Source organism: Tachyglossus aculeatus, chromosome 10 (genome assembly GCF_015852505.1).
Source record: "Tachyglossus aculeatus isolate mTacAcu1 chromosome 10, mTacAcu1.pri, whole genome shotgun sequence".
Classification (NCBI taxonomy): domain Eukaryota; kingdom Metazoa; phylum Chordata; class Mammalia; order Monotremata; family Tachyglossidae; genus Tachyglossus; species Tachyglossus aculeatus.
Genome location: NC_052075.1, coordinates 38,675,783 through 38,700,343, shown reverse-complemented (window position 1 = coordinate 38,700,343; position 24,561 = coordinate 38,675,783). Strand labels below are relative to the sequence as shown.

At 41.0% G+C, this 24,561-nt stretch overlaps 1 protein-coding gene across 1 annotated transcript in view; it reads left to right on the top strand.

Moving 5' to 3' along the window:
* The window catches only part of FAM3C (FAM3 metabolism regulating signaling molecule C), a 33,394-nt gene extending 19,374 nt beyond the window's left edge, over positions 1-14,020 (top strand). The window contains exons 3-9 of the mRNA XM_038752216.1: positions 1,742-1,771; positions 2,502-2,625; positions 7,015-7,073; positions 8,213-8,263; positions 9,289-9,373; positions 10,974-11,100; positions 11,698-14,020. Of these exons, the coding sequence (XP_038608144.1) occupies positions 1,742-1,771; positions 2,502-2,625; positions 7,015-7,073; positions 8,213-8,263; positions 9,289-9,373; positions 10,974-11,100; positions 11,698-11,787 (566 nt within the window). The 3' untranslated portion in view covers positions 11,788-14,020. The remainder of the gene's footprint in view (positions 1-1,741; positions 1,772-2,501; positions 2,626-7,014; positions 7,074-8,212; positions 8,264-9,288; positions 9,374-10,973; positions 11,101-11,697) is intronic.
* The last annotated feature ends 10,541 nt before the right edge of the window (positions 14,021-24,561 follow it).

Here is a 24,561-nt window from a genome sequence, read left to right as displayed (position 1 = left end):
GTCAACTCATTTCACTTCCATGCCTCAGTTATCTCATCTGGAAAATGGGGATTAAGATTGTGAGCCCTACGTGGAGCAGGGACTATGTCTAACCCATTGCCTTGTATCTACCCCAGCACATACAGTGCTGCTGGGCACTAACAAATACCATTATTATTATTATTATTATTATTATTATTATCATTATTATTATTATTATGTTAAACATCACTAAATGATTGTGTAGCCTTTGTTCAAATACTTCAAAGCCTAAGATCATAACATCAGCATCACATTTTTCATTATGTCATGAACTCTCAAAATAATAATAATAATAATAATAATGGCATTTATTAAGCGCTTACTATGTGCAAAGCACTGTTCTAAGCGCTGGGAAGGTTACAAGGTGATCAGGTTGTCCCACGGGGGGCTCACAGTCTCAATCCCCATTTGACAGATGAGGTAACTGAGGCACAGAGAAGTTAAGCGACTTGCCTAAAGTCACACAGCTGGCAAGTGGCGGAGCCGGGATTTGAACCCATGACCTCTGACTCCAAAGCCCGGGCTCTTTTCCACTGAGCCACGCTGCTTCTCTAAAAGAAATGCTCTCAAACATTAAGGCCAATAACAAAGCAAGAAATGAATTTAAAACCCAAACCCTAAGGTGAAACAATTCGAAGACTCTCTCCCTGGGCTTTCTGGCAGCGCCTGCTGCTTAAGCTGTCTTCCCGAAGAGGTGAGAGTGCATCTTCCTGGCCTCCCAGTCAGTCAGTCGTATTTACTGAGTGCTTACTGTGTGCAGGGCACTGTATTGAGTACTCCCGGGCACTCTCTTCTGCTGAACTGATGTGGGATTCAGATTTTTTTTTCTCTCTCCTATCTCTCCTTCAAACGACAGTGGCAGTTTACAGCAACTACCTCTTCTCCAACTTCCTCACTTGGCCTCTTCCCATTCACTTGTTTGCAGCACACGATCTCCTTGCCTGATTGGGACGGAGGTGGGGCGAGCAGCACGGCGTAATGGGTAGAGCATTGGCCTAAGAGTCAGAAGGATCTGGGTTCTAATTCTGGCTCCCCTGCCTGTCTGCTGTGTGACCGTGGACAAGTCACTTCATTTCTCCGTACCTCAGTTTCCTCATCTGAAAATGGAGATTACTACTGTGAGCCCCTTGTGGGACATATACTGTGTCCAACCCTATTAGCTTCTATCTATCCCAGTGCTTAGTACAGTGCCTGGCACATAGTAAGCTCTTAACAAATACCATTAAAAAAAAAAAGGGGGTGGGGGGAATTAACTGTGCTAACTGGAAGTAAAGTCAGGGCCAGTTTGTGACTCCCTGGGGAAGGTTGCTCCTGTCTCCAAGTTATACATGCTGTGGTGTGCTTAGAACTTAGGGGATGTCAGTACACTGAAATCAGTCAAAGTTTAGTGCCTTTATAATTAGGTCTTAAATTAACAATGATAATAATTAAAGCTAGCAACCGTACTTAGCATCTGTAATAAAATATCACCTTGTACAATTACTGTGTATGTAGCTGTGAATTGTATATCCCAAGGCACTTTTTTTCTCTTTTCCCTTTCAGACTGCCTGTGCTTTGTTTTAGATGTAGTAGTAAATGTCCCCAAAATAATAATACTAAAAAACAAACACACTTGTTTTTATAGGCCCCTTGAAGTTGTAAATGAGTGGTATGTAAAACTTGGAACTCACGTGCAAACTTTCCTTTGATGAAGCTAATTATCTTCACTTTTCTATTGTAGCAAGGTCAGCATTGGACCCAGCTGCACGGTGTAAGTATTTTCTCTCTCAAACGTAGTATTTTGCTCAGTTTTGCATGGTGTCATGTAGTCTGTGGAGCTTTCCACGGGCACAACCCCTGTTCACTTCAGTTTGGACCAGGTGCCCACCTAAACTTGAATGAGGAATTGATTTGAAAGGTTTTGCAATGAGGAGAGGAATTCAGATGATTGCTTAGTGACCAAGCTACCAAATGCAATGGAGAAGACATTTGGCATTGGTACTGTGTTTATGATCCATAAAAAATATGTCAAAACAAGGAGCTGAACTTAGGATGTGTTGAATATTGGTAGAGCAAGCTGAAATTCATGGCAGGAGGAAAATTCACCCTTAGGAGGTATAGTATAGTATGCCGGCAAGCCACAGAACTGTTAAACTTTACTCAAATTCTGAAATACAATGTAGTCTAAGTTCTTTTCTTCAGCTGGGTATAATATAAACAACTGGAATTACAGTTTTTAACATAACTTTTAATGTTGAACATGAAATCGCTTCCTAAAGAGAGGAAAAAACCCTTAAATTGAGAATGTGGTGTGTTACGGTTGGAAAACTTCAGAAATATCTACTGTCACGTCAAGTATGATGTAGTTTGACTACAACTCTTTTCTATCCCAGTGAAAAACTGGCTCTGTATGTATGCTAAAATGGTCATTGGGATCTTTTTGTTCACATATGTACAGTAGCTCATTTTTCTAAAATAACACATTTTTTTCTGTCCCAAAGCTACAAAGCCTCCAAGAAATAAATGTGGGATTTCAAAATCATGTCCAGAGAAGCATTTTGCCTTTAAAATGGCAAGTGGAGCAGCCAATGTAGTGGGGCCTAAAATTTGTGTAGAAGATAATGTGTAAGTATTTGTTACATTCAGAGTTTGAGTTTGTATGAAATAAAGTTCGTAGATTATATTTTTTTTTGGTGGGAAGGTGGATATATCAGCAAGAATTGTATTGGTCATTTGTTGCTAAAGTGACTGGCCTGTGTTGGAATTGCAGTAGATCAATTTTCCTATACATTCCTTTATATTTTCTGGCCCCTTTCTAATTGGCTTCGTATTTGGTAATGTGGGAATTGGAAAAGTATGCTTTAGAAAGTTTTTAGATGACATCAAATTGGCATGGAACGTAGAGTCTAAGGTCGTTATGGGTGGGGAATGTGTCTACTAATTGTATCATACTCTCCCAAGCCTTTAGTACAGTGCTCTGCACATAGTAAGCACTCGATAAATGTAATCGATTGATTGGATTGTAAGGACAGCATGAGAAGAACTCAACTAAGGTCCAAAGTCATGTTTAAAGATTGAAAGTTCAACAAAACAGCTAAAATTCAATAAAGATAAATGAAAGGGTTTGTATTTACAAAGTGATCATCTTAAGAATATAAAGTAAGGAATGACTGACTAGAAAGCCTGGAAAAAAGTATCTAGAGGCTCACAAAATCCTTAAAACTCTTGTGCAGTTAGAGTTGACAACAAGGGAAATCACATTGAAATGCATCAGCAAGACAGGTTAGGGCAAAGTCACCCTCATCACTCTTGAGACTTTTATTTAGCAATTCCTGACAATTACTGTATAATCAGATAGTCATAGCTATATAGTTGCAGGTTAAATTTATAATTACCTGAAGACAAATTCTTCTTAGTGTTTCATTTACCTGAAGAAAATCAAGCTATAAAAAGTAGTGCACATCAGTAAAATAACACTTCTATCTTAATATAAAATTTAAAAGTAATCAAACTGTTGATTATGACAAACACTAACAATGTTCAAACTGCTAAATATTTGGAAAAAAAAAACCCTTTTTAGATTTAATGACACAATTAAAATGTGTTCTGGGAAGAACCTCAAAGTCATCTGATCTGATCCCCAAAACTCTAAATATGTGGTGCCCAGACTTGTTTTGACTGAAGACTCTGTCACCCTTCCTGCAAGACAATAATAATGATAATTGTGGTATTTGTTAAGCATTTACTATGTGCCAGGCACTGTACTAAGAGCTGGAGTGGAGTTCTCTCTGGTAAATTTTTGGTGAGATACAATATTACTCACCAATCTCATTTCCATTTTTTCTAATAGATCATGATGTGGAGGGTTGTTAACGATTTACAGATAATGTCTCAGTAATTTGTAGTTCTTGGAAAGAATGGCCAATGAGTGAATGCAAATGAATAACTGTACAGCTCTTCTGAAGGAATGAGTTTGTTGTGCCTACATTAATGTTCGGTTCCCTTCCGTCCTTCAACTTCAGAATTCAGATAATCAACTATACTGTGAGCCCTGTGTGGGACCTAGTCCAGTGCTTAGTACAGTGCCTGGCACATAGTAAACATTAAATACAGTTATTTTGATGAGTATTACTACTGTATGTTCCGACCTCAAAGTGGTGTTGTGAGGCCAAATAAGAGAATGGCGAAAACATCCTAAACCCTTAAAAATGAAAAGGCTAGTGTCGTTATAAACCAGCTTTACTCATACATAAAAGCCAAATGAATAAAATACAGAGTTGTATTTAAACAGAATTCTGAGACTTGTATCTGGGCCCAGTGAAAACAGACCTGTTAACGTCTAGAATGAGGCCCTTCCATTTTCAGTGCATACACTGACTTTTTTTTCCTTCCATTTTTCAAGATCTCAAATACTGTGCTTTGGGGCAGGGATCGTGTCCACCATCTATATTTTATTGTACTTTTCAGTCCAATGCACACAATGTGTTTTAATAAATGCCATTGGTTGGTTATTTCAGTTCAAGTTATTCAGAGGTGAGCCAGTCGTATTAAAATGGAAGTTTTGTTTTTCCTTTTTATGCTTATGCCTGCCTTAAATTTCAGAATTTTAATGTAATGCATAATAAGTCTACATTAGCATGCGTAACATTTTCATGTCATAAATATGTGATAAAGGGCATCTCCTAGTACATCAAAGATTAGTTGGCATTTCCAATAGATTTTTGATAAACTGCAAGTGCAAATCAGTAACAAAAACTGTAAAATATTGGAATACATAAATGTGTGGAATGGGGAAAGAAGAGGACTCGTTCTGTTAATTAGGCAGTGTAATATGGTATTTTAAATTTTTGTAATTGTATTCATTAGGTCTTTCAATTCAAAAAAAATATTAAGCACAGAATGAATTCAGTATTTTACAGGATATTATTTGAAAACTAAGTAAAGTGTAAAAAAAAAAAGACTCAAGTGACAGAATAATTAGCCTGAAAAAGTGGGGCAGATCAGTAAGGTGGGTGGTTTTGGAACCTTTTGCTGTCATCAGTTTTTATCATTGCATGATTAATATTTGTGGTAACCATATCTTGCTGCCTCATAAAATCTTTAAATACTTTAAATTTTAGATTATATATTTTATTTCTGATGTTTATTGAAGACAATGTTTGTATCTGTGAAATTGATAGGCTGCTGCCATCTTGTGGAACACCAGATGTATTGTGTTTCTGTTTGTCATTACTGCTAGAAGAAACCATGTTAGAAAGACAAGTGAAGGCATGTCCACTGATAAAACCATAATTTGTTCCTCAGAAATGCGGTTGTATCCTAAATGATTGTATTTTGGGCTAGTTTATCTCAAAGATTGGCTTGTCCTAAATTGGAATCTGCCCCAGAACCTCTAGAGAAATGATATTCCTTTTCTTGCAATATTCTGTAACATTAAATAATTACTAAACTATTGTGTATTCTTTTTTAAGTAACTCAAAACAAAGCACCATAACATTGAATAAGGAATTGTATCGTTATTGGTCTTTGCAGGAGGCTGCAAAAACTTATGCTGCTTAGTGTGGTAGTGACTTTTCAGTTTTTTCAGTTTTAGTGAAAAATCCATCCAGTTTAAATGGAACCAGTCATTTTCCCATCATAAAGCACCGTTAGGCAGGCTGTATTCTTCTGAATGTATCTGCATACTTGAGTGTCTATCAAGGTGGCCTTTTGTCATCATTATTATGGCATTTCATTAAGCCCTTACTATTTATGTGGTAGGGTAAATACAAGGCTCTGAGGTCAGACATGGCCTCTGTCCAACACAGAGCTTATTCTGTATCTTATCCCCGTTTTGCAGATGAGGAAATTGAGGCTAGAGAGATTAAGTAACTTTCCCAAAGTCACCCAATTGGCCAGTGGCAGAGTCTGGACTAAAATTCAGGTTTCCTGACTCTCAGGCCTGTGTTTTTTCTGCCAGGTGGCATTGAAGTTCATCCACTTTGTTGAAGCCTGATGCCATCTAAAGATCCTAGTTGGTGGTAGCGCTACAATTGTAGCCATTAGCAGTTGTCATCATAACCTGTTTCTCCACCTCCAGAAATGAAGGATTTCCCTGTTTTATTGAAAACAGCACACAACAGGGGCCATGTAGATGGGGCAGAGATTGGATCTAGTCGGTCTTTTCTATCTCATCACAATTCCGTGCCACTTTCCGATGAATCAGAGATTCTGGCTTCCAGATTGCGTTCGGGGAGGCGCTGGGCAGGGGCTGTATGAGGGTTTCTCTGTGCTGCTTTTGGATGAAATAGAGAAGCCGGCTTCCATTTTGTGATTGGGGAGGGGCGGCGGCATGTCTGAGTGAGGGCTGCTTTCCGATAAAGCAGATTCTGGCTTTCAGCTTTTGTTTGGGGTGAGGTGGGTTTACAGTTGAATGACAGTTTTTCCATTTCAGCCATAAGGTGCACAGAATGAGGGCATAACACGGGGAGTTTACCTGAGTCCCCCTCGAGATTTCCGCCCTTTCTATTAGGCCCCTTCTCCTCTCAAGGGACAGGCTATTTCTAATTGCCAGCTGCCAATGTTAATAGAATTTGGAGCGAGCAAGCCGCAACTGTGAAACCTCCCCCGTACTCTCACTCTCCTGTTCCCACCTTCCTCTTTCTCCTCTCTCACCGGCCAACCCTCCTCCCCTCCATTCCTAACCCCGTACATTACCATTTCCCAACCCCAGTGGCTTTGACCAATTAGAAGGCTAATAATAATAATTCAGTGCCTGCCTGGAGACTGCACGTTTTGATTCGACTGGAGTAAGGCCAGGTCTTCCATTGCAGTCTATCCAAATTGTGGAAATGACCATATAAAATATTTTGAGAACGATCCTTTTATCCTCCTACCCTGGATATTTAAGGAACCTAATCTATTCTGGTTATTGAAGTGGTTCCTTCTGTCCATTAAAATGGGTTACCTATCTATGACTCTTTTATTGTGCAATGTTTTGTTTAGATGTTTATCGGAATTTAATTTCTCTTTCAGTTTAATGAGTGGTGTTAAGAATAATGTTGGCAGAGGGATAAATATCGCTTTGGTAAACGGTGAGTATAATTATTTTAATTTGTGCAAAGGAAATTATTGTTCTAACAGTAGGCCAGGGCACCCAGCGGGAGGATTTTAGGTACCGTTTGACCTTGACTTAAAATCACTGTGGCCCTACAACAGCAGATTTCTCCCAGGCTGAGGTGCTCTGTGTAATGTTCCAGGCCTTGGGGAATTGCCCCAGTTGGATTTATGGGAGAGACAGCCATGTTTCCACCAAAGGTTTTTACACTAAAATTGTGCATTACTAGGTATTTTCATTTTACATTCATTCAATCATATTTACTGAGCACTTGCTGTGTGCAAAACACTGTACTAAGCACTTGGGAGAGTACAATATAATGACAAACAGATGCATTCCTGCACACAGTGAGCTCACAGTCTAGAGGGGGAAACAGACATTAATATAAATAAATAGATAAATAAATTACAGATTTATATAGATGTATACCAAGGCTGGTGACCTGATGCAGCCAAATGATAGCCCTGGGGAGTTGGCAAAGTTCTCTACTTCTCAACGTATGGGTTGAAAGGAGCGTAAACCTGACCCAAAGAATTTTTCCGCAAAGTACAATGTAGTCTGGCAGCTAATGCAATGTTGATATTGATAAACATCAACAGTTATTATGAGTTAGTGTACACGAATTTACACTAACCCAAACAAAAAAAGCAAAATGCAGTATTGATATTGACAAATATCAGCAGACATTTTGACTGGTGTTCACAAGCTTACGCTAACCCCCACAAAAAACAAAATGCAGCATTGATATTGACAAATATCAGCAGTCATTATGAGTAGTGTACTCAACTTTACACGAACCCAAAAACAGCACCATGAAAACCCACAGATCGTTTTCTTTGCCTGGATTGCAGATCTAGCCTAAAAGCTAATGCCAGAAAGTGGGTGGGTTCATTTGAGTTATCTATCACAACACATCAGATGTCACAGTAGAACTTGGGAAGCAAAATGACTTAGCTTAGTATGTAGTAGTAGATGATGGATTTCTTCATTGTATACTTTATTGAAACCATAACATTATCCCCAGGGCCTCATAATTTGATTCAAGTTTTCTAAGCTATATGCTCTCCCACATGATTCTATCTTTGCATAATTTGAAATTTTGAAATGTATCCATAGGAAAAACCGGAGAAGCATTAAATACAAAATATTTTGACATGTGGGGAGGAGGTAAGTGCGAATGTATTTCATTACATAATTTAGGAGGTTGAGTTCTGCATTCTGCATGCAGTGCTCTCAGATGGGGAGTAGTATAACCACCTAGGTTCTCAGTTACTAGTCTTCCTCTCTCTGTTTTCTGTATTTCCTTCTCCCAAAGAATTAGTCCCTGAAGAAATCTTGAACCAGAGTGAAAAGAAAACAACTGAAATCAGATCATCTAATAGCCCTAAAATGTTTTCCCTCATCTTGGCCAGCACCAGAACTGGGGAGGAAGAGCTGATTTTCTCATCAACCTTCCTCCCCCTCATCCTACTTACTGCCTTTTTTTTTTTTTTTTTGACTTCCCCCTGGTTGGGGCTCTACACAAACTAAGGTGATAATGAAGAATTATTAGCTAATCGATTCGCCTCTCCTGCTGAGAGTGTTCTTTCTCCCTATTTCAAACTAACAAGCCATACCAATGCTATATTGTACAACCCATGCGCTCAGTGTAAGAGAGGGACCTGGGATAACAGTGCCTTTTTATAAACAAACTTAAAATTCAGATGAGGCTTTCCCACTTGCCTGTCTCCTGCCATTTTTAGTCCAAATTAGTCTGAATTTTATTTCACTTGCCAGGTTGGGCAGTTTAATGTTTTTAATCATTGTTCGATGGAATCCATTTCACAGGATAAATAAGAAATGTCTCCTTTTAATTTACTTTCTATCGAGCTCCTGAGGAGAGACGTGCTTTGTTTTTTGTTTTTGTTTTCAATGGTATTTGTTAACCTTTTACTATATGGCAGGCACTGAACTAAGTGCTGGGGTAGATACAAGATCGTCAAGTTGGACACAGTCCATGTCCCACATGGGGCTCACAGTCTTCATCCCCATTTAGCAGATAAGGTAAATGAGGCCCAGAGAAGTGAAGTGACTTGCTCAAGGTCACGCAGTAATCAAGTGACAGAGCTGGGATTAGAACCCAGGCCCTTGCTCTATCTACTAGGCCACACTGTTTCTCTTTGTCACTAAAAGCATGTATTTTCTCTCTTCAGATGTAGCACCATTTATCGAGTTCCTGAAAACCATTCAAGATGGGACCATCGTCTTAATGGGAACCTATGACGATGGCGCAACCAAGTATGTGTGGCCTTGTGGAAACAGGCTTTGTTTTCAGGTCTTTACAAAACAAAGATGTACAGCAGTGAACAAAGGTGCATTCCACTGAAAACATGTGCAGTTAGAACAGGTTTCTCCTGCACCTGTGGTGTTTTTCACAGATCTCTGATTAAATCAGTAGAATAATTGCAATATTTTCTGGAGGATTTGGAGAGAAAAATGAGGCTATTTAAAACGAATTTTTGTCATAAATAACTAGAGTTCACGTATGAGGCCAGTTCCTCCTGACTTTCCCAGGCAACAGTATCATTAGCTTCCCAGCAAATGCCTACTCCCCCCTTATTTCCACTTTCTGAGCTGAGGTTGGTGAGTTACTGACTGCTGGGCATGCACAGTACTTTGCAGATGTGCTGAAGCGAACAATTTTTTGTTTTGTTTTGTGGCCTGATACGCCTATAAATTACAGATGTCTTCAAATTCTTTCTGAAGGGAGTTGAAGTACAGCTGAGACTGAAGGCTCAAGTTGCGGTCGGGCAGAGAGAGGGATTGTCAATTTGAGTTTTGTTTTTTATTATCAAAAGTATTTGAATGATCCTGTCATCTCTTTAGGAAATTACATTGTGAGCAAGACAATTAGATGGACTGGGGGACACAAGCTCTGATTTGAACCCACCCTCCTCTCATCCCTGCAAAAATAGCATTAGTCTAAAGCTCTGGGCAAAGACACAGTAATGCTGATTGGGCTATCACAACTATCCGGCCTCTCCCAATGTGGGTCTTTCTGAAAGAAGAATAAATAGAAAGCAATAAATAATGCTTCTGTAATAAATAAATAAAGCAGTTCCCCAATAGCTTTTCTGCCTGATTTTCATTACATTTGTCCTGAATTTCATATGGGTTCGTGGCACATCAGCCCACACTTTATTTTTAGGGCTGAGAAACATTGTTTGAAAATGGAAATACTTTCAAACAACTTTTTGGTCTGCCCAGGGAATCACTAGTGAGAAACTTTGGGCTTTGTTTTGAGTTTTTGATAGTTTTTCATTATTTTCCAATGGTCTCATTTTTACTTTTAAATCACTAGAAAGTGGATGTTTTGATGGGTTGTAAAATGTATTCCATGAGTAAAAATTAAAAGTTAAGGCTAACTCCTGGGGTCTAATTTCACTGGTTCCTGGAAAAATTAAATATGTAGTTCCGATGTCTCTTCCATTCTGATCAGTAAAATCCAGACATTAGGTAAAATCTTCAGCAGGGCATTAAATAAACCACAGGGCTTCTTTGGACTGTACTTGATAGAGGCGACAGTGAGCCCCAGCCAAACTCTCTGTTGGGTGTGATCATTTGAACATAATGTGACCTAGCTAGAAGAAAGTTCTCTGACACACTTCTTCCTGTAGATTATTGTCCCAAGGGCTCTGCAGTCTCTATACTGAGACCAAACCCTGGAATATTTACTGGAAAGTAGAACCTTGGACAACCATTATTTTATTCCTTCCTCGGTGGAATCCTCCTCTCCATTACTCCAAAACCTCCTCTGAAAACCCGCAGGGAAATTGGGTCCTCTACCTGAATAATCATGCTTTGCGGTGGTCTGTTTCTGTTCCTTTTCTCCCGCAAGACTCAACGATGAGGCTCGGAAGTTGATTGCTGAACTGGGAAGTTCATCCATCACTAACCTTGGCTTTAGAGACAACTGGGTCTTTTGTGGTGGAAAAGGTATTAAGACCAAAAGTCCTTTTGAACAGGTTAGTCATCTGATATTTCTCAGTCCTTTCATGGCACTAGGCAGATGTAACCCAACCTTTGGTTGTCATAACAGGTAAATGAAATAGCTAACTGTCCTCTGTAAACTGTTCATTTCAAGAGTAAAAGTAACATACAATTTTTTTGTCTAGTTTATAGCCAGTTTGGGGCCAAACAATATTCACCTAAGGTTTCTAGTCCTGATATAAATGAATTGTAATGATCTGGTGATATTTGAAAATCTAACTTTGTATACATGGTGGTCAGCCATTTTTGAATCCTCAACTTTTTATATCGATGCCAAGTGATATGTTTGCTTTTGACGTTCCAAATTAACTTTTTAATCCTATGAAATGGCTAAAATTGTTCTTGAAATTAAGAGACCTATTTGTGTAATTTTGTAATGCAACCTTCGTGCCTACCCTGAGGCAAAGTGACTAGGGTGGCATTATTACAGTCTAATGTTTTGGGAAACAGTTTATAGGATTTGTGCACAAACTGAAATCTATTGATTGAGGTCAGGAGAACAAGTGGAGTACATTATTTATTATAAATCAGATGGCTCCATTGATAATAGTCCATTGTGTTTTTCTTTGTAGCACATAAAAAACAACAAGGATACCAACAAATATGAAGGATGGCCAGAGGTAGTGGAAATGGAAGGGTGCATCCCCCAGAAGCAAGACTGAAATTTACGGAGGCTGTGAGGAAAAAATGCACTTTCTGCTTTTAAAGGGAGAGTATGAAGGAGATACTACTATGTAAATAATTCCAGCATGCATTCATATTGGTATGTGCATGCCCATCGACTCTTTCAGTACCAGGATTATTTATTGTGAACAGAAATAGAAATCATTGTAAATAGGTCTGACATTGATAAGCAAGACATTTGAACCATGGTTTTTTTCCAAAAAGCACAGTAGTTAGATTGTAGATGGTAAATATATCTTTTAAACCTAGAGATCAGCCTTTAACTGTACCAATTGAATGACTGAACAGATCATGACAGATATTGTACTGTTCTTTGACTGTGTACTCGTTGCTGAGAGATTGTTACCTTGTGAAAAATGTAGATTTTGGTGGGGGGAAAAAAGTAAGTGCTCTGATGATTTTGTTTGGTTTTGTTTTAATCGTCTGCCTCTTTTATGGCAGAATCACCTTTTATTTAGTAATTGTTCAGCCAGTCACAGAATTGTATCTTCCATTTAATTCCCCTAGCCTGTTTAGAAGAAGAGACATAAAGAATTTAGTAAATGAAAATGTTTTGATATCAAAATTGAGATCTGACATTAAAAAGCACAACAAAATTCTTTTTATAAATGCACAATAAAAAGTAAATGTTTAATTGTATACGATATTTAAAACTGTAGCTTGAATCAGTTTATATTTATGATGCAGATGTTTTCTTTGTCGAAGATATTTGGAGAATGACTTGACATTTGAGCCACATAATCATATACCTACACTGATTTTTTTTAAAAAAAACAATCGTTGTTTGTGCTTCTCAGACCATCAACACTTGACTATTGCAATTCAGCAAAGTTAAACTGGCCTTTTGAATGATATTTCAGAAGTGATTTAATTGTGGGCAGAAGCTGATATCCAAGGCACACACTCAGCACTGGTAAAATGCAAGTGGGTAGGTATTCAGGCATTTTGGATCTCTCTGCCAGAAAATAAGTTAATTATGCATTCCATCATCCGTGTTGCAATGTACAGCCAGTAATTCTTTTAATGCGGAAGATTATTCCATCTGAAAGTATTATAGCAGATGCCAGGAAGAGCACTGCATCGCAGTACTCGATTGTGATTACCTAATCATTTCTGGTATCAGCCCGTAGAATAATAGAGAATCGATTGGGATCGATTTAGAGTGATCTTGCGTCTTACGGAAGAATGAAAAAGAAATCTGTAGCTTTAGCTGTTTAGTCTCTAAGTCTAAGCCAGTGGAGTTCAGTGTGATTTGTCAGCATTGCAAGCATTGCCAGCAAAAATGGGGGATCTTGGAGTGTGTCTTTGAAGCAAGAAACAAAAGTAATGTGACTCGAGATACCACTCTGTTGCAGGCTTGCCCTCCCGAGAATCTCTCGTGTCAGACTTTGGGTGACTTTACTAAATAGCCAGAGCCAGTATTTGAATGTTGCTCTGAAGTTCAAAATCTAGCTCCAATCTAGCGATAGATAAAATTGGAAACTTTGGTTAATGTTAACTAGCCTATTGTACTGTTTCTTCCCTTGAACTGAATGAATGTAAAACCAATAAATGCACCTTATACAGTCTGATTTTTTATTGTTTGCAAGGGAAGGGGAGTAAAATTTGTCACTATTTGGTGCTTTAAGAATCTAAATTGCATTTGGATCGATATTAAAAAAAAGTTTTGTCAATACTGTCAAGGTCAAACAAAACTATTTTTCAGTGCCAGAGATTGAGAATCATTGTACAAGTTTCTGAACGTTAAAATGGTGAAAATAAATATTGTTTCTGAATTGCAATACTTAATGATTGACTTGTCTGAAATACTTTTAAAATGTCAAATGAACATGTCCAGGATTCATAGAATTACTTAATGTGCAAGGACATAAACCATTCCAGTGGATTCATGTCTTGTATGTAAAACTTTGGATTTCAAGACAAGTAATGTCACATGTAATTCTCATACTTCAGTTTGGTAATTTTTTTTTTATATATGTATAAAATATGCAAAAAAAGGCAAGGTTAGGAGCAAGTATTATATACCTGCTTTTTCGGGCTGGGTCATTTTTTTATATTACTCTGTATGGTTTGTGCCAACTATTTCAACCTTGGAAGCAATAATTTTCATACTCAGGTCTGTTTTTAAGTCATCTCATTGTAAGCGCATTATTTGAGTTTGAATTTAACGCGATGAAGTTCCTTTATTAAAAACCAGAAGTTCAGCATCTATTTTTATTGAATCGTAAATGGTGGTCCATGTTCGCCAGTTTTAAAGACACCGTTTCCTTCTCGTGCAAGAAGTCTGTTTGGTTGAAACCCAATCAGCTAGTATTTAGTAAGATTGCTCCCTCACTTCTCTGCCTCTCCCTACCTTGACCCTGGCTCTCCCCATTACCAATCATCGATTTATCTAAATTGCTTTAGACTGTTCTTCCTCCCACGGCCTTCTCTGCAGGCAGAATTTAAAGTTGTCTAAAAGAGTACTTGTACCCCCTCATCTTAGCATTGGGGAAGTGAAAGGGGCTTGTGTGTTTCTGATGTATAGGAACAGAAGTCTGGGGCTGGAGTTGTATCTGCTGTCACTTGATAAAGTGAGATTTGTCGCTACTCTCCCAAAGTAATTAGGTTTTTTTATAAGAACTAATGTGCTGTTCATGAAATTGGTAACATTTGTAGCATTTTTTTTTACAGGATTTGCCTGGGTTTTTTTGTTGTTGTTTTGTTTGTTTGTTTTTTTAATGGTATTTGTTAAGCACTTATTATATGCCTGGCATAGTACTAAGCACTGGAGTAGATACAAGTTCATTAGGTTGGACGCAGGCCCCGTGTGGGGCTCACAGTCTAAGTAGGAAGGAGAACAGATATTGAATCTCCATTTTTCATTTGAGGAAACTGAGGCGCAGATAAATTGTGACAAGTCATACAGCAGACAAGTGGTGGAGCCAGGATTAGAACCCAGGCCTGAGTTTTTTCCACTAGGTCACACTGTCTCCTTTTTAAAAAAAAATCAAAGAGCTTTGGGGAACAATCTGCAAATCAATTATTTAGTGGTATGCATTGAGTGATTAACTGTATGTAGCAAGCACTGCACTAAGCACTTGGAAGAGTGCAAGAGTTGGCCAAGGAGGGTAAGGTCTGGTGGAGTCATTGCTTAGGCATTCCTGTATCTTCCTGCTTGTGTAACTTCATGCAGTAGTCTTTTATCCAGAGCATTAGCCTTTTTTTTTTTTTTAGCCCAGAGAACGCCCCGTCTAGACTGTAAGCTCATTGTGGGCAGGGAATGTCACTGTTTATTATTGTATTGTACTTTCCAAAGCGCTTAGTACAGTGCTTTGTGCAGAGTAAACAATAAATATGATTGAATGAATGAGAAGTCTACAGATGAAACCAGGAAAGAGGCAGTGTGGTCCAGTAAAAAGAGTACAAGCCTGGGAGTCCGGAGATCTGTGTTCTAGTTCTGGTTCTGCAACTTTCCTGCTGTAATCCTGGGTAAGCCACTTATCTTCTCTGTATCCCAGTTTCCACATCTTTAAGATGGGGATTAAATATTTGTTTTCTCTCATCATACTGTGACCCTGTTGTGGAAGAGGCACTTAAAGTTCTTACTGTGTGCCAGGCACTATTTTAAGTGCAGGGGTAGATACAGCTAATGAGGTTGGATGCAGTCCACATTCCATGAGGGCTCACAGTTTTAATCCCCATTTTACAGATGAAGTAACTGAGGCACTGTCTGCTCTGATTGTATTTTATCCCCCAGTGCTTAGCACATAGTAAGGGCTTATTAAATGCTACAGTTACTATTATCGTTATGAGGTGAAGAGTTGCGTTACTGTCTGGTTTGCTTGCTCTGCGGAGTTGTCCCAACCAGGTAATTCAGGTCCTAAAGGGGACTCTCTGGGCTGAAGGATAAGGTCAGGCTGGAGGTAACTAATGGGGACATCACCCCCCTCTGTAGCCTCCAAGCTCCAACCATTCTAGGAGCAGGATGGGAAGCATTGTGGTCTAGGGAGTCAGAAGGACCTGGATTGTAATCCCAGCTCCACCACTTGTCTTCTGTGTGACTCTGGGCAAATCACTTCACTTCTCTGTGCCTCAGTTACATCTTCTCTAAAATGGGGATAAACATGCGAGCCCCAGGTGGGACAGGGACTGTTAACAATCTAGCATGTATCTGCCCCAGTCCCTCGTATAGTGCCTGGTACCTGGTAAGAATTTACAAATAACATAAAAAAAGGAGCGCTTAGAGCTTCCCAAATTTTAGGTCTGCAGCTGATGTCATTGTCCTCCTGTTTGCCATTTCCTGAATTTTCAGCTGATCAGGGTAGTGAGAGGGGTTCCCTATGCTGGGCATAAGGAATCTCAGCAGGCATCTCTGTGCTAATAATTTAACTACAACTCTCTAATGTTGATCTATTATCCGCTACTGTTTGCCTTATTTCCCTTGGATTCCTCCCTATTTTCTGACCACTTACACTGTACCAAACATTATACTAAGCACTGGGATAGACACACAGTAATTAAGTCACAGTCCCTGTACCTCATCAGGTTCTAATCCGGGCTCTGCCACTTGCCTGCTCCCTGATCTTGGACAAGTTGCTTCACCTCTCTGTACCCTAGTCTTCTCACTTATAAAATGGGGACTCAATACCTGTACTCCCTCTTAGACTGACTGATGAGGGACAGGGCTTGAGACTTGATTATTGTGTTTCTATCACAGTGCTTAGTAGAGTTTGGTGCAGAGTAAGTGCTCAACAAATAGCACTTTTTATTATTAATAATCATAATAAGTGCTGGGATAGATACAGGATAATCAGAGTGGATTCAGGCCTCAGCTTACAAAGGATTCACAGTCTAGAGGGGAGGGAGAATAGAAATTGAGGCCCAAATCAATTGAGTAACTTTCAAACAGTCAATGGTATTTATTGAGCACTTACCGTGTGCAGAGCACTATCCTAAGTGCTTGGAAGAAAACACCAGAGTTAATAGACCTGCTCCCTGCTCGTAATAATAATGATGGCATTTGTTAGGCACTTACTCTGTGCAAAGCACTGTTCTAAGTGCTGAAGGAGCTTACGGTCTAGAGGACTGCCACTTTCCCAAGTGGCAGGCAAGTGACACAGCTTGGATTAGACCCCTGGTCTTCCAAGTCTCGGTCCTGTGTTCATTAGGCCTCTGTGCTTCAGGGAGGAACATAGCCTTGGAGCAGAGGGTCAGGTAAACAGCAGAGCATTTGTTGATAATGTGATCTGTCCTCCTGAGAGGGGGACTACATTCATTCAGTGGTATTTATTGAGCGCTTACTGTGTGCAGAGCACCTTACTCAGCGCTTATCCTGTGATGACTTTTGAAGGACCCCATCCCGGTCCCACGTGGGATAGGGAAGCAGCGTGGCTCAGTGGAAAGAGCCTGGGCTTTGGAGTCAGAGGACAGCGGTTCGAATCCCAGCTCCGCCACATGTCTGCTGTGTGACCTTGGGCAAGTCACTTAACTTCTCTGAGCCTCAGTTGCCTCATCTGTAAAATGGGGATTCAGACTGTGAGCCCCACGTGGGACAACCTGATCCCTTTGTGTCCCCCCCAGCGCTTAGAACAGTGCTTTGCACATAGTGCTTAACAAATGCCAACATTATTATTATTATTATTATAGGGACTGCATTCAATCTTATCTATGTGAGCATTTAGCAGTCGTTGGCACCTAGCACTTAACCAGTACCACTGTTATTTTGATAGTAGCTGAAATGAGATTGCATGGGGCTCTGGGCCCCCTCCTTTGAGCCCCCACCTTCCCCCCCCTTCTCAGCCCTGACCCTCACCATTCTTACCAGAGGAATGGTTGATCGCTGAAGGAACAGATGACCCGACCCATGGCTTCTAGCAGCGGAGGCAAGCACTTTCTGTCCACCTTCCCTTCCGTTTTAGGCTCCAAATATGCAGCTCTCTACACTCAGGCAAGGGGATGTGCCTGGAGCAATGCCCCTGCAATCGTTTTCCCCCTTCATTGGGGAGCTGGAAATGACACCCCACACTTCTGCACTCAATGTGGAATCTTTCATTCAGGAGAATTGGACATTTTTCTGCAAAAAAGCTCAGAGCCCGCAGAGGGCAGTAAGAAGCCACATTGCTGTGACTCCTTGCCAGCGGGCTAGGGAAAAGACCTTAGCTGAAATAATTTCCTTCTTCTTACTGCTCCAGATAGGGTTTTTTTCTCTGCAGTGAAATTTCCCCCGGGCAGATGAAACAGTCCCACGTGCTTCAGCCTGGAGCATCAGTCCTTCTTCCCACAATCCCTAAACCAAACCAGACTCGGACCATTTTCCGCAACAATCAATCAATCGTATTTATTGAGCGCTTACTGTGTGCAGAGCACTGCACTAAGAGCTTGGGAAGTACAAGTTGGCAACATATAGAGACAGTCCCTATCCAACAGTGGGCTCAGTAATCAATGGTATTGATTGGGTGCTTACCCTGTGCAGAGCACTGTACTAAGCGTTTGGAGAGATCGTGGGCAGGGAATGTGTCTGTTATATTGTTCTCCCCAGCACTTAGCACAGTGCTCTGCACACAGTAAGCAGCCAATGATTGATTGATTACATTCATTCAATTGTATTTAAATACAATTGAGTGCTTACTGTGTGCAGAGCATCATATTAAGCGCTTGGGATACAGCGACAATAAACAGCCACCTTCCCTGCCCAAAATGAGCTTACAGTCTAGACTGGGGGAGACATTAATATAAATAAATAAATTGCAGATATGTACATAAGTGCTGTGGGGCTGGGTGGGGAGATGAACAAAAGGGAGCAAGTAAGGGCTAGGAAGAAGGGAGTGGGAGAAGAGGAAAGGGGGAAGTGCTCTGCCCACGGTTTGTGCTCAATAAATACCATTACACCAGAGCTGGAAGTCACATTCTCTGTCCACAGGAGCTTACACCTCTTGCTCCTACTGAACCAAGCCCCAGAATAAGGTGGGTAAAGTGGCGAGATTTGGGTTCCACTGATTACTCCATTTCCGAAACACATTCCTCATCTCCAGAGTCCCGGGTATACCGCAAAGGAAAGCAAGATATTTTTCAGGTTTTATTCTTCACTGCCAAGAATCTGCTGCCTGAAGGATTTCAGGAGCAACTGGAAACCCAATTGAATTATAGGCAACACTTTCCAACAACTAAGTTGCAAGTAGAATGGACAAACAATAGAGATTGTTCTCTATGAGAGACTCCAGTACTGACCTTTTAATAATAATGATGGTATTTGTTAAGCCCTTACTATGTGCCAAGCACTGTTCTAAGCACTGATGCCTGGTAGCTTTAGAAGATAATAATGATAATTATGGTATATAAGTGCTTACTATGTGCCTAGCACTGTTCTAAGCACTGGAGTAGATACAAAGTAAGCAGGTTGTCCCATGCGGGGCTCACAGTCTTAATCCCCATTTTACAGATGAGTTAACTGAGGCGCAGAAGTCACGTGACTTGCCCAAGGTCACACAGCAGACAAGTGGCAGAGCGAGGATTAGAACCCATGTCCTCTGACTCCTGAACCCATGCTCTTTTCACAAAGCCACACTGTGAGTCCACACTGGAGTGTGATCTAAAACCAGTTAGTACAGTGCTCTGCACCCAGAAAGCGCTCAATAAATACGGTTGAATGAATGTAAATAGGGAATTCCAATTTGGAGGTCCAGAAAGGAACTGGGAGGAGGTGGAAGGTGGGACGTACATTGAAGTTGAAGTTGAAATAAAGGCACATAGGTGAGCTGAACGGGGGGCTTGATATTGCATTGATAAGAAAGGCAGGTAGAAGCACTTTGTAGTTTCTGTGCTAAAAGAACCTGATTGTCAAGTTAGCAAGCCTTTACTCCTCCTCAAAATTAGACACTTAATTGCCTTTGTGACTTCCAAGCTTCCATCTCAGTCCCTCTCCTGTCAAGCAAGCTGCCTAGCATGGCTGTGTGAGAAGCTGTCTTGTTCGAAAACTTAGCCCTGTTTCACCCCTGAATCTGAAGGAACCAAAATATCAATCCGGAAGCTTGTCCTCGAAAAATGAATGCCTGCCATTTGCTAGCTGTTGTGGCAGAAACATAATGTAGTGTGGTCACAGCACTATTCCAACACAACGCACATAGATCATGTAACCTGTGAGCATGCATATGTGTGTGATCTTATTCTGAATAAATTCCAGGAAACCACTCAACTCAAAAAATCACCCTGGCTTAAAGAATTAAGCCATACAAACCAAAAGAAACACCTAATGTAGACTAATACCTGCTCAAACAAGTAGCTGCCTATGATGATGATTTTTCAAATCTGACTAATATTCATCTAGAGAATCATTCAACTCCCTCAAGTAGCAGCTTCTAACTCTGGCCATCCTAAATGTATACTCTTGCTGCATTTGCAGCTTCCAGCACTAGTGCTTATCTCTAGTGATATTTTTCATGGCTTCTTTCACCCAATTTGCTGCTTCTTATCGACACAAGCAGTGCATGGGGAAGAATTTTTCAAAGACCTGAAAAGAGGCCAATGAAGATACAGAAGTGATTCTGAGCAGCCTCCAATTTTTTTTATGACATAAAGGCCTATCCACCGGGCCAAACAGAAGCTGATTTCCTCGTCATTGCCCAAGGCACCAAAAAACCCCTTTCAAAACAGACAACCTTCTAGTTCCTGTTCCACCACACTGTCTTGGTGACTTTTGCTTACACCTTCCAAAGCATAAACTTCTAACCTTCCTCTCAAAGGCAGGCCAATGACATTCCCCAAAGAGCTGTGACTTTTCACAAATCTCTGCCCTGCTCTGAAAGGATGAGGATCAGGATGAAAGAACAGCATCTCCCATTTACTTCTCCACCTGCCAGCAACTCCCATAGCACCCTTGCATCTCCCAGGCTGCCTGTTGAAAACTATAATGTTGGCTTTTCTACCAAGCAAGTTTGGCTCTTGCCCTGGAGGTAATATATTTGCCACCATTAATTGACTCGGCAGATGGAGGTGGGAGCACAAACCTGAGCTGAGCTCTTGTCTAACATGGGTCTATTCATTTGAGCTACGTGGAAAGGTTTAAAACTTACATATGAATAAAAGTCAGCCCAACTCCTTAGGCAATACTGTTAAAATTAAACAGAAAGTTCAAAAAAACATTAATAGGGGGAAGTTGGGACTTTATTTCAGCAAAGGTGGTCCTGTTCGCTGAACCGCCCCACAGAAGGTTTAAATATAGGAGGTATTGGCACCTGGCAGGTAAAACTGATGTGGGTAAAGAGAATCTTAGGATACTAGCTGCTCCCAAACCTGCATAACACATTTCTCAATAACTTGTCCCAGTGTGGAAATTTTAATTTATAACATATAAAATTGCCTGTTAGGATAGAGGCAAACCACCCATAAAACTGCTCCATACTTGCTTTACCTACCAAAGCCAGCGTTGTTAGTTAAGATCTTCTACTCTAGAAAAAGACAAAAACAATTTCCAAAGCAATTTTCCCATGTTTCTTCTGGGAACTTCAAATACATGCCTTGAATCTTTCGGATACCATGGATAATTTAAATACTGTATTTACAAAATAGAAAATCTTTTTTATCAAAATATTATACAAGACATTATGACTTTATACACTTCCACCAGCCCCTTCCAGAGATGAGGTCATGTCCAGCAAACATTCCTTTCACAGGCCCATGACCCAGGACCCTGTGATTCCTCAATCTCCAATGACCTTAATTCCGTGTGGATGACCAGAGCTCCCATCCCGGGTTCTTGGGAATCCAGAGACTGGGATATAATCAGAAATAATGGAGAAGCAGCGTGGCCTAGTGGAAAGGTCATGAGTTTGGGAGTCAGAAAGACCTGGGTTCTAATTCCACCTTCGCCACATGCCTGCTTGGTCAAGTCACTTAACTTCTTTGAGCCTCAGTTACCTCATCTGTTAAAATAGGGATTCAGTAGCTGTTCTCCCTCCTAGTTAGATTGTGAGCCCCATGTGGAACAGGGACTCTGTCTAATCTGATTATCTTGTACCTACCCCAGGGCTTAGAACAGTGCTTGACACATAGTAAGTGCTTAAATACCACTATTATTATTAATAGAAGCTGCTTCAGGCACCTGTTCCAGGTAAGATTCCCCTGGAGACCATAGGAATGCCTTTGCGACTGCTGAAGGAGTTAATTGGTAAGGGGGTATGCCTTAATAGATAGAGCCCGGGCTTGGGGGTTGGAAGGATCTGAGTTCAAATCCTGCCTCTGCCACTTGCCTGCTGTGAGACCTTAAGCACGTCACTTAACTTTCTCTATGCCTCAGTTAACGTCACCTGTAAAATAGGGATGAAGAATGTGGGCTCCATGTGGGACATGGACTGTGTCCAATCTGATTATCTGGTATCTATCCCAGTGTTGAGTGCAGAGCCTGGCACATAGTAGGTGTTTAAATACCATAAAAAAAGGTTCTCTGACATGTAGGCTCACTCCCCAGCCTTTCAGTGTGCAAAACCAGTGGTTCTCCTCCTCCCCCAGTTGTTGGCCTGTAGCAGGATAGTGGGGATTGGTGGGGAGAGGAGGGAAAGAGGCAGGCAAATATAGCTGCAGGGATCCCAGGCTGATTCTCTGGTTCATGCCCAGTTTCACCATAAGAGTGAAGCAGGAGAAGCCACTTGATATGCTCTCTCAGATGCCCTGGGAACAAACATCTCAGTTTCTGTAAGTGCACTCCAAATCAAACTAATCAATCAGTGCAGCAAGAACATGGTTTTTTTGTTTTCTGGTATTTCTAAGCAGCATGGGAGTGAGTCGAGGCTGGAGACAAGTTTTTTTGCAGAAGGAGGTGATGGTACACCACTTCCAGATTTTTACCAAGAAAACGCTATGGATACACTACCACAATGATTGCACATGGAGGTGGGGCATTCTGGGAGAGATGTGTCACTGTGGGACAGAGATGACTCGACAGCATAAGACAAGGCAAAAAATTTGTTAAGCACTTACTATGTGCCAGGTACTGTACTAAATGCTGGTATAGATACAAGTTCATAAAATTTGTTAAGCACTTACTATGTGCCAGGTACTGTACTAAGTGCTGGTATAGATACAAGTTCACCAGATTGGACAAAGTCCATGTCCATAAGAGCAGTCTGGCCAAGTGGAACTAGCTTGTCCCCCAGCCCCCATTTCCCACCAGCAGAGACCAGGATAAAAGAGCCATCAGCTATTTCTTGAAATGAGAAAGGAAACCTACTTCCCCCAGTTCTCCCATCAGGAATGTCTTTCCCTGGGCTGGTAGAGCTATCTGATGATGGCGACATTTGTTAAGCACTTACTCTTTGTCAGGTACTGTACTAAGCACTGGGGTGGACAAAGCAAATCAAGTTGGACACAGTCCCTGTCCCATTTGGGGCTCACAGTCTCAATCCCTATATTACAGATGAGGTAACAGGCACAGATAAGTGAAGTGATTTGCCCAAGGTCACACAGAGCAGACAAAGTGGCGGAGCTAGGATTAGAACCCACTACACTGTGCTGCCAGGACTCCCCTCTCAGCTCTCTCTGACTCAGCGACCTCTGCACATCTCCCACTGCTCCCACCAACACTTCCACAATGCCCTCCTCAACTCCACTCCCGCTCAGCTCACAGGGGTAGGGAGTTCATCTTTCAAACATTTTCAATTCCCATAGTTTCTTTCCCTTTGGCATCAACTTCAGCTTTGGGGCAGCCGGGGGGTGACTGCTCTGAAATACTGCCCATTCTTTCCACCCGTTTGAAACTCCCGTGATTGTGTCCAATGTTCAGCACAGTTGTTTACCTAGCAAAGACTTTTCTTCATCGACAATACAGGCTGACTGCAGGAGACTTCTGTTTAGTGGCTGTAAGTGTTGGCAGTCCGGGTGTCGGTCGTAAAGTTCCATACTGGAGCCTGCCACGCTGTAGGTGAGCATCTTATGCATGGGCAGAAATCCCAGGTCTCCCCCGCATCTTCAGACCCCCGAGAATTTGGTTACGATGACATAACTGAGCACCTGGAAGCTCAGAGAGATTGGACTCTACCTTCTAGATCCCAAGAACATCCCCGTGATGAGCTTCCAGGGGGTGGGAATGCAATTAAGGAAAAATCAGAATCCTGATGACCCAGAGCTTTGATGGAAAAGTCAATCCCATTTATGGCCTTCTGGGAAAGAAAGTGCTTGCACAAATGCACTTCATCAGGAAGGGGAGAGAAAACAAAGTCAGAAGTCCGCTCTATAAGGCCTCTGACGTTCTGCATTCAGTCCTGGTCACCACACTGAGGGGAGATAATGAAGCTGGAGGCAAAACAGAGAAGGGCAACCAAGAAGGAGTGTAGCCTAGTGGAAAGAGCTTGAGCCTGAGAGTCAGAGGATTGGAGTTCTAATTCTGCCTCTGCCAGGTAGCCTTGGACAAGTCACAACTTCTCCTGTGCCTCAGTTACCTCATCTGTAAAAAGGGGATTAAGACTATGTTGGACTGTGTCCAACCTGATTATCTTGTATCTATCCCAGCGTTAGTACAGTACCTGGCACATAATAAACACTTAAATACGATAAAAAATATGATAGGGGGACAAAGCAGCTTCCATACAATATCACACAACGATTAGAGATCTTCAGTTTGGAAAGATAAAGGATGAGAGAGGTAACCACTCTAGTAGGCATAGTGAAGAAGAGTGGGGACTGGAGGACTAGACGAGACTGTGAGCCCACTGTTGGGTAGGAACTGTCTCTATATGTTGCCAACTTGTACTTCCCAAGTGCTTAGTACAGTGCTCTACACA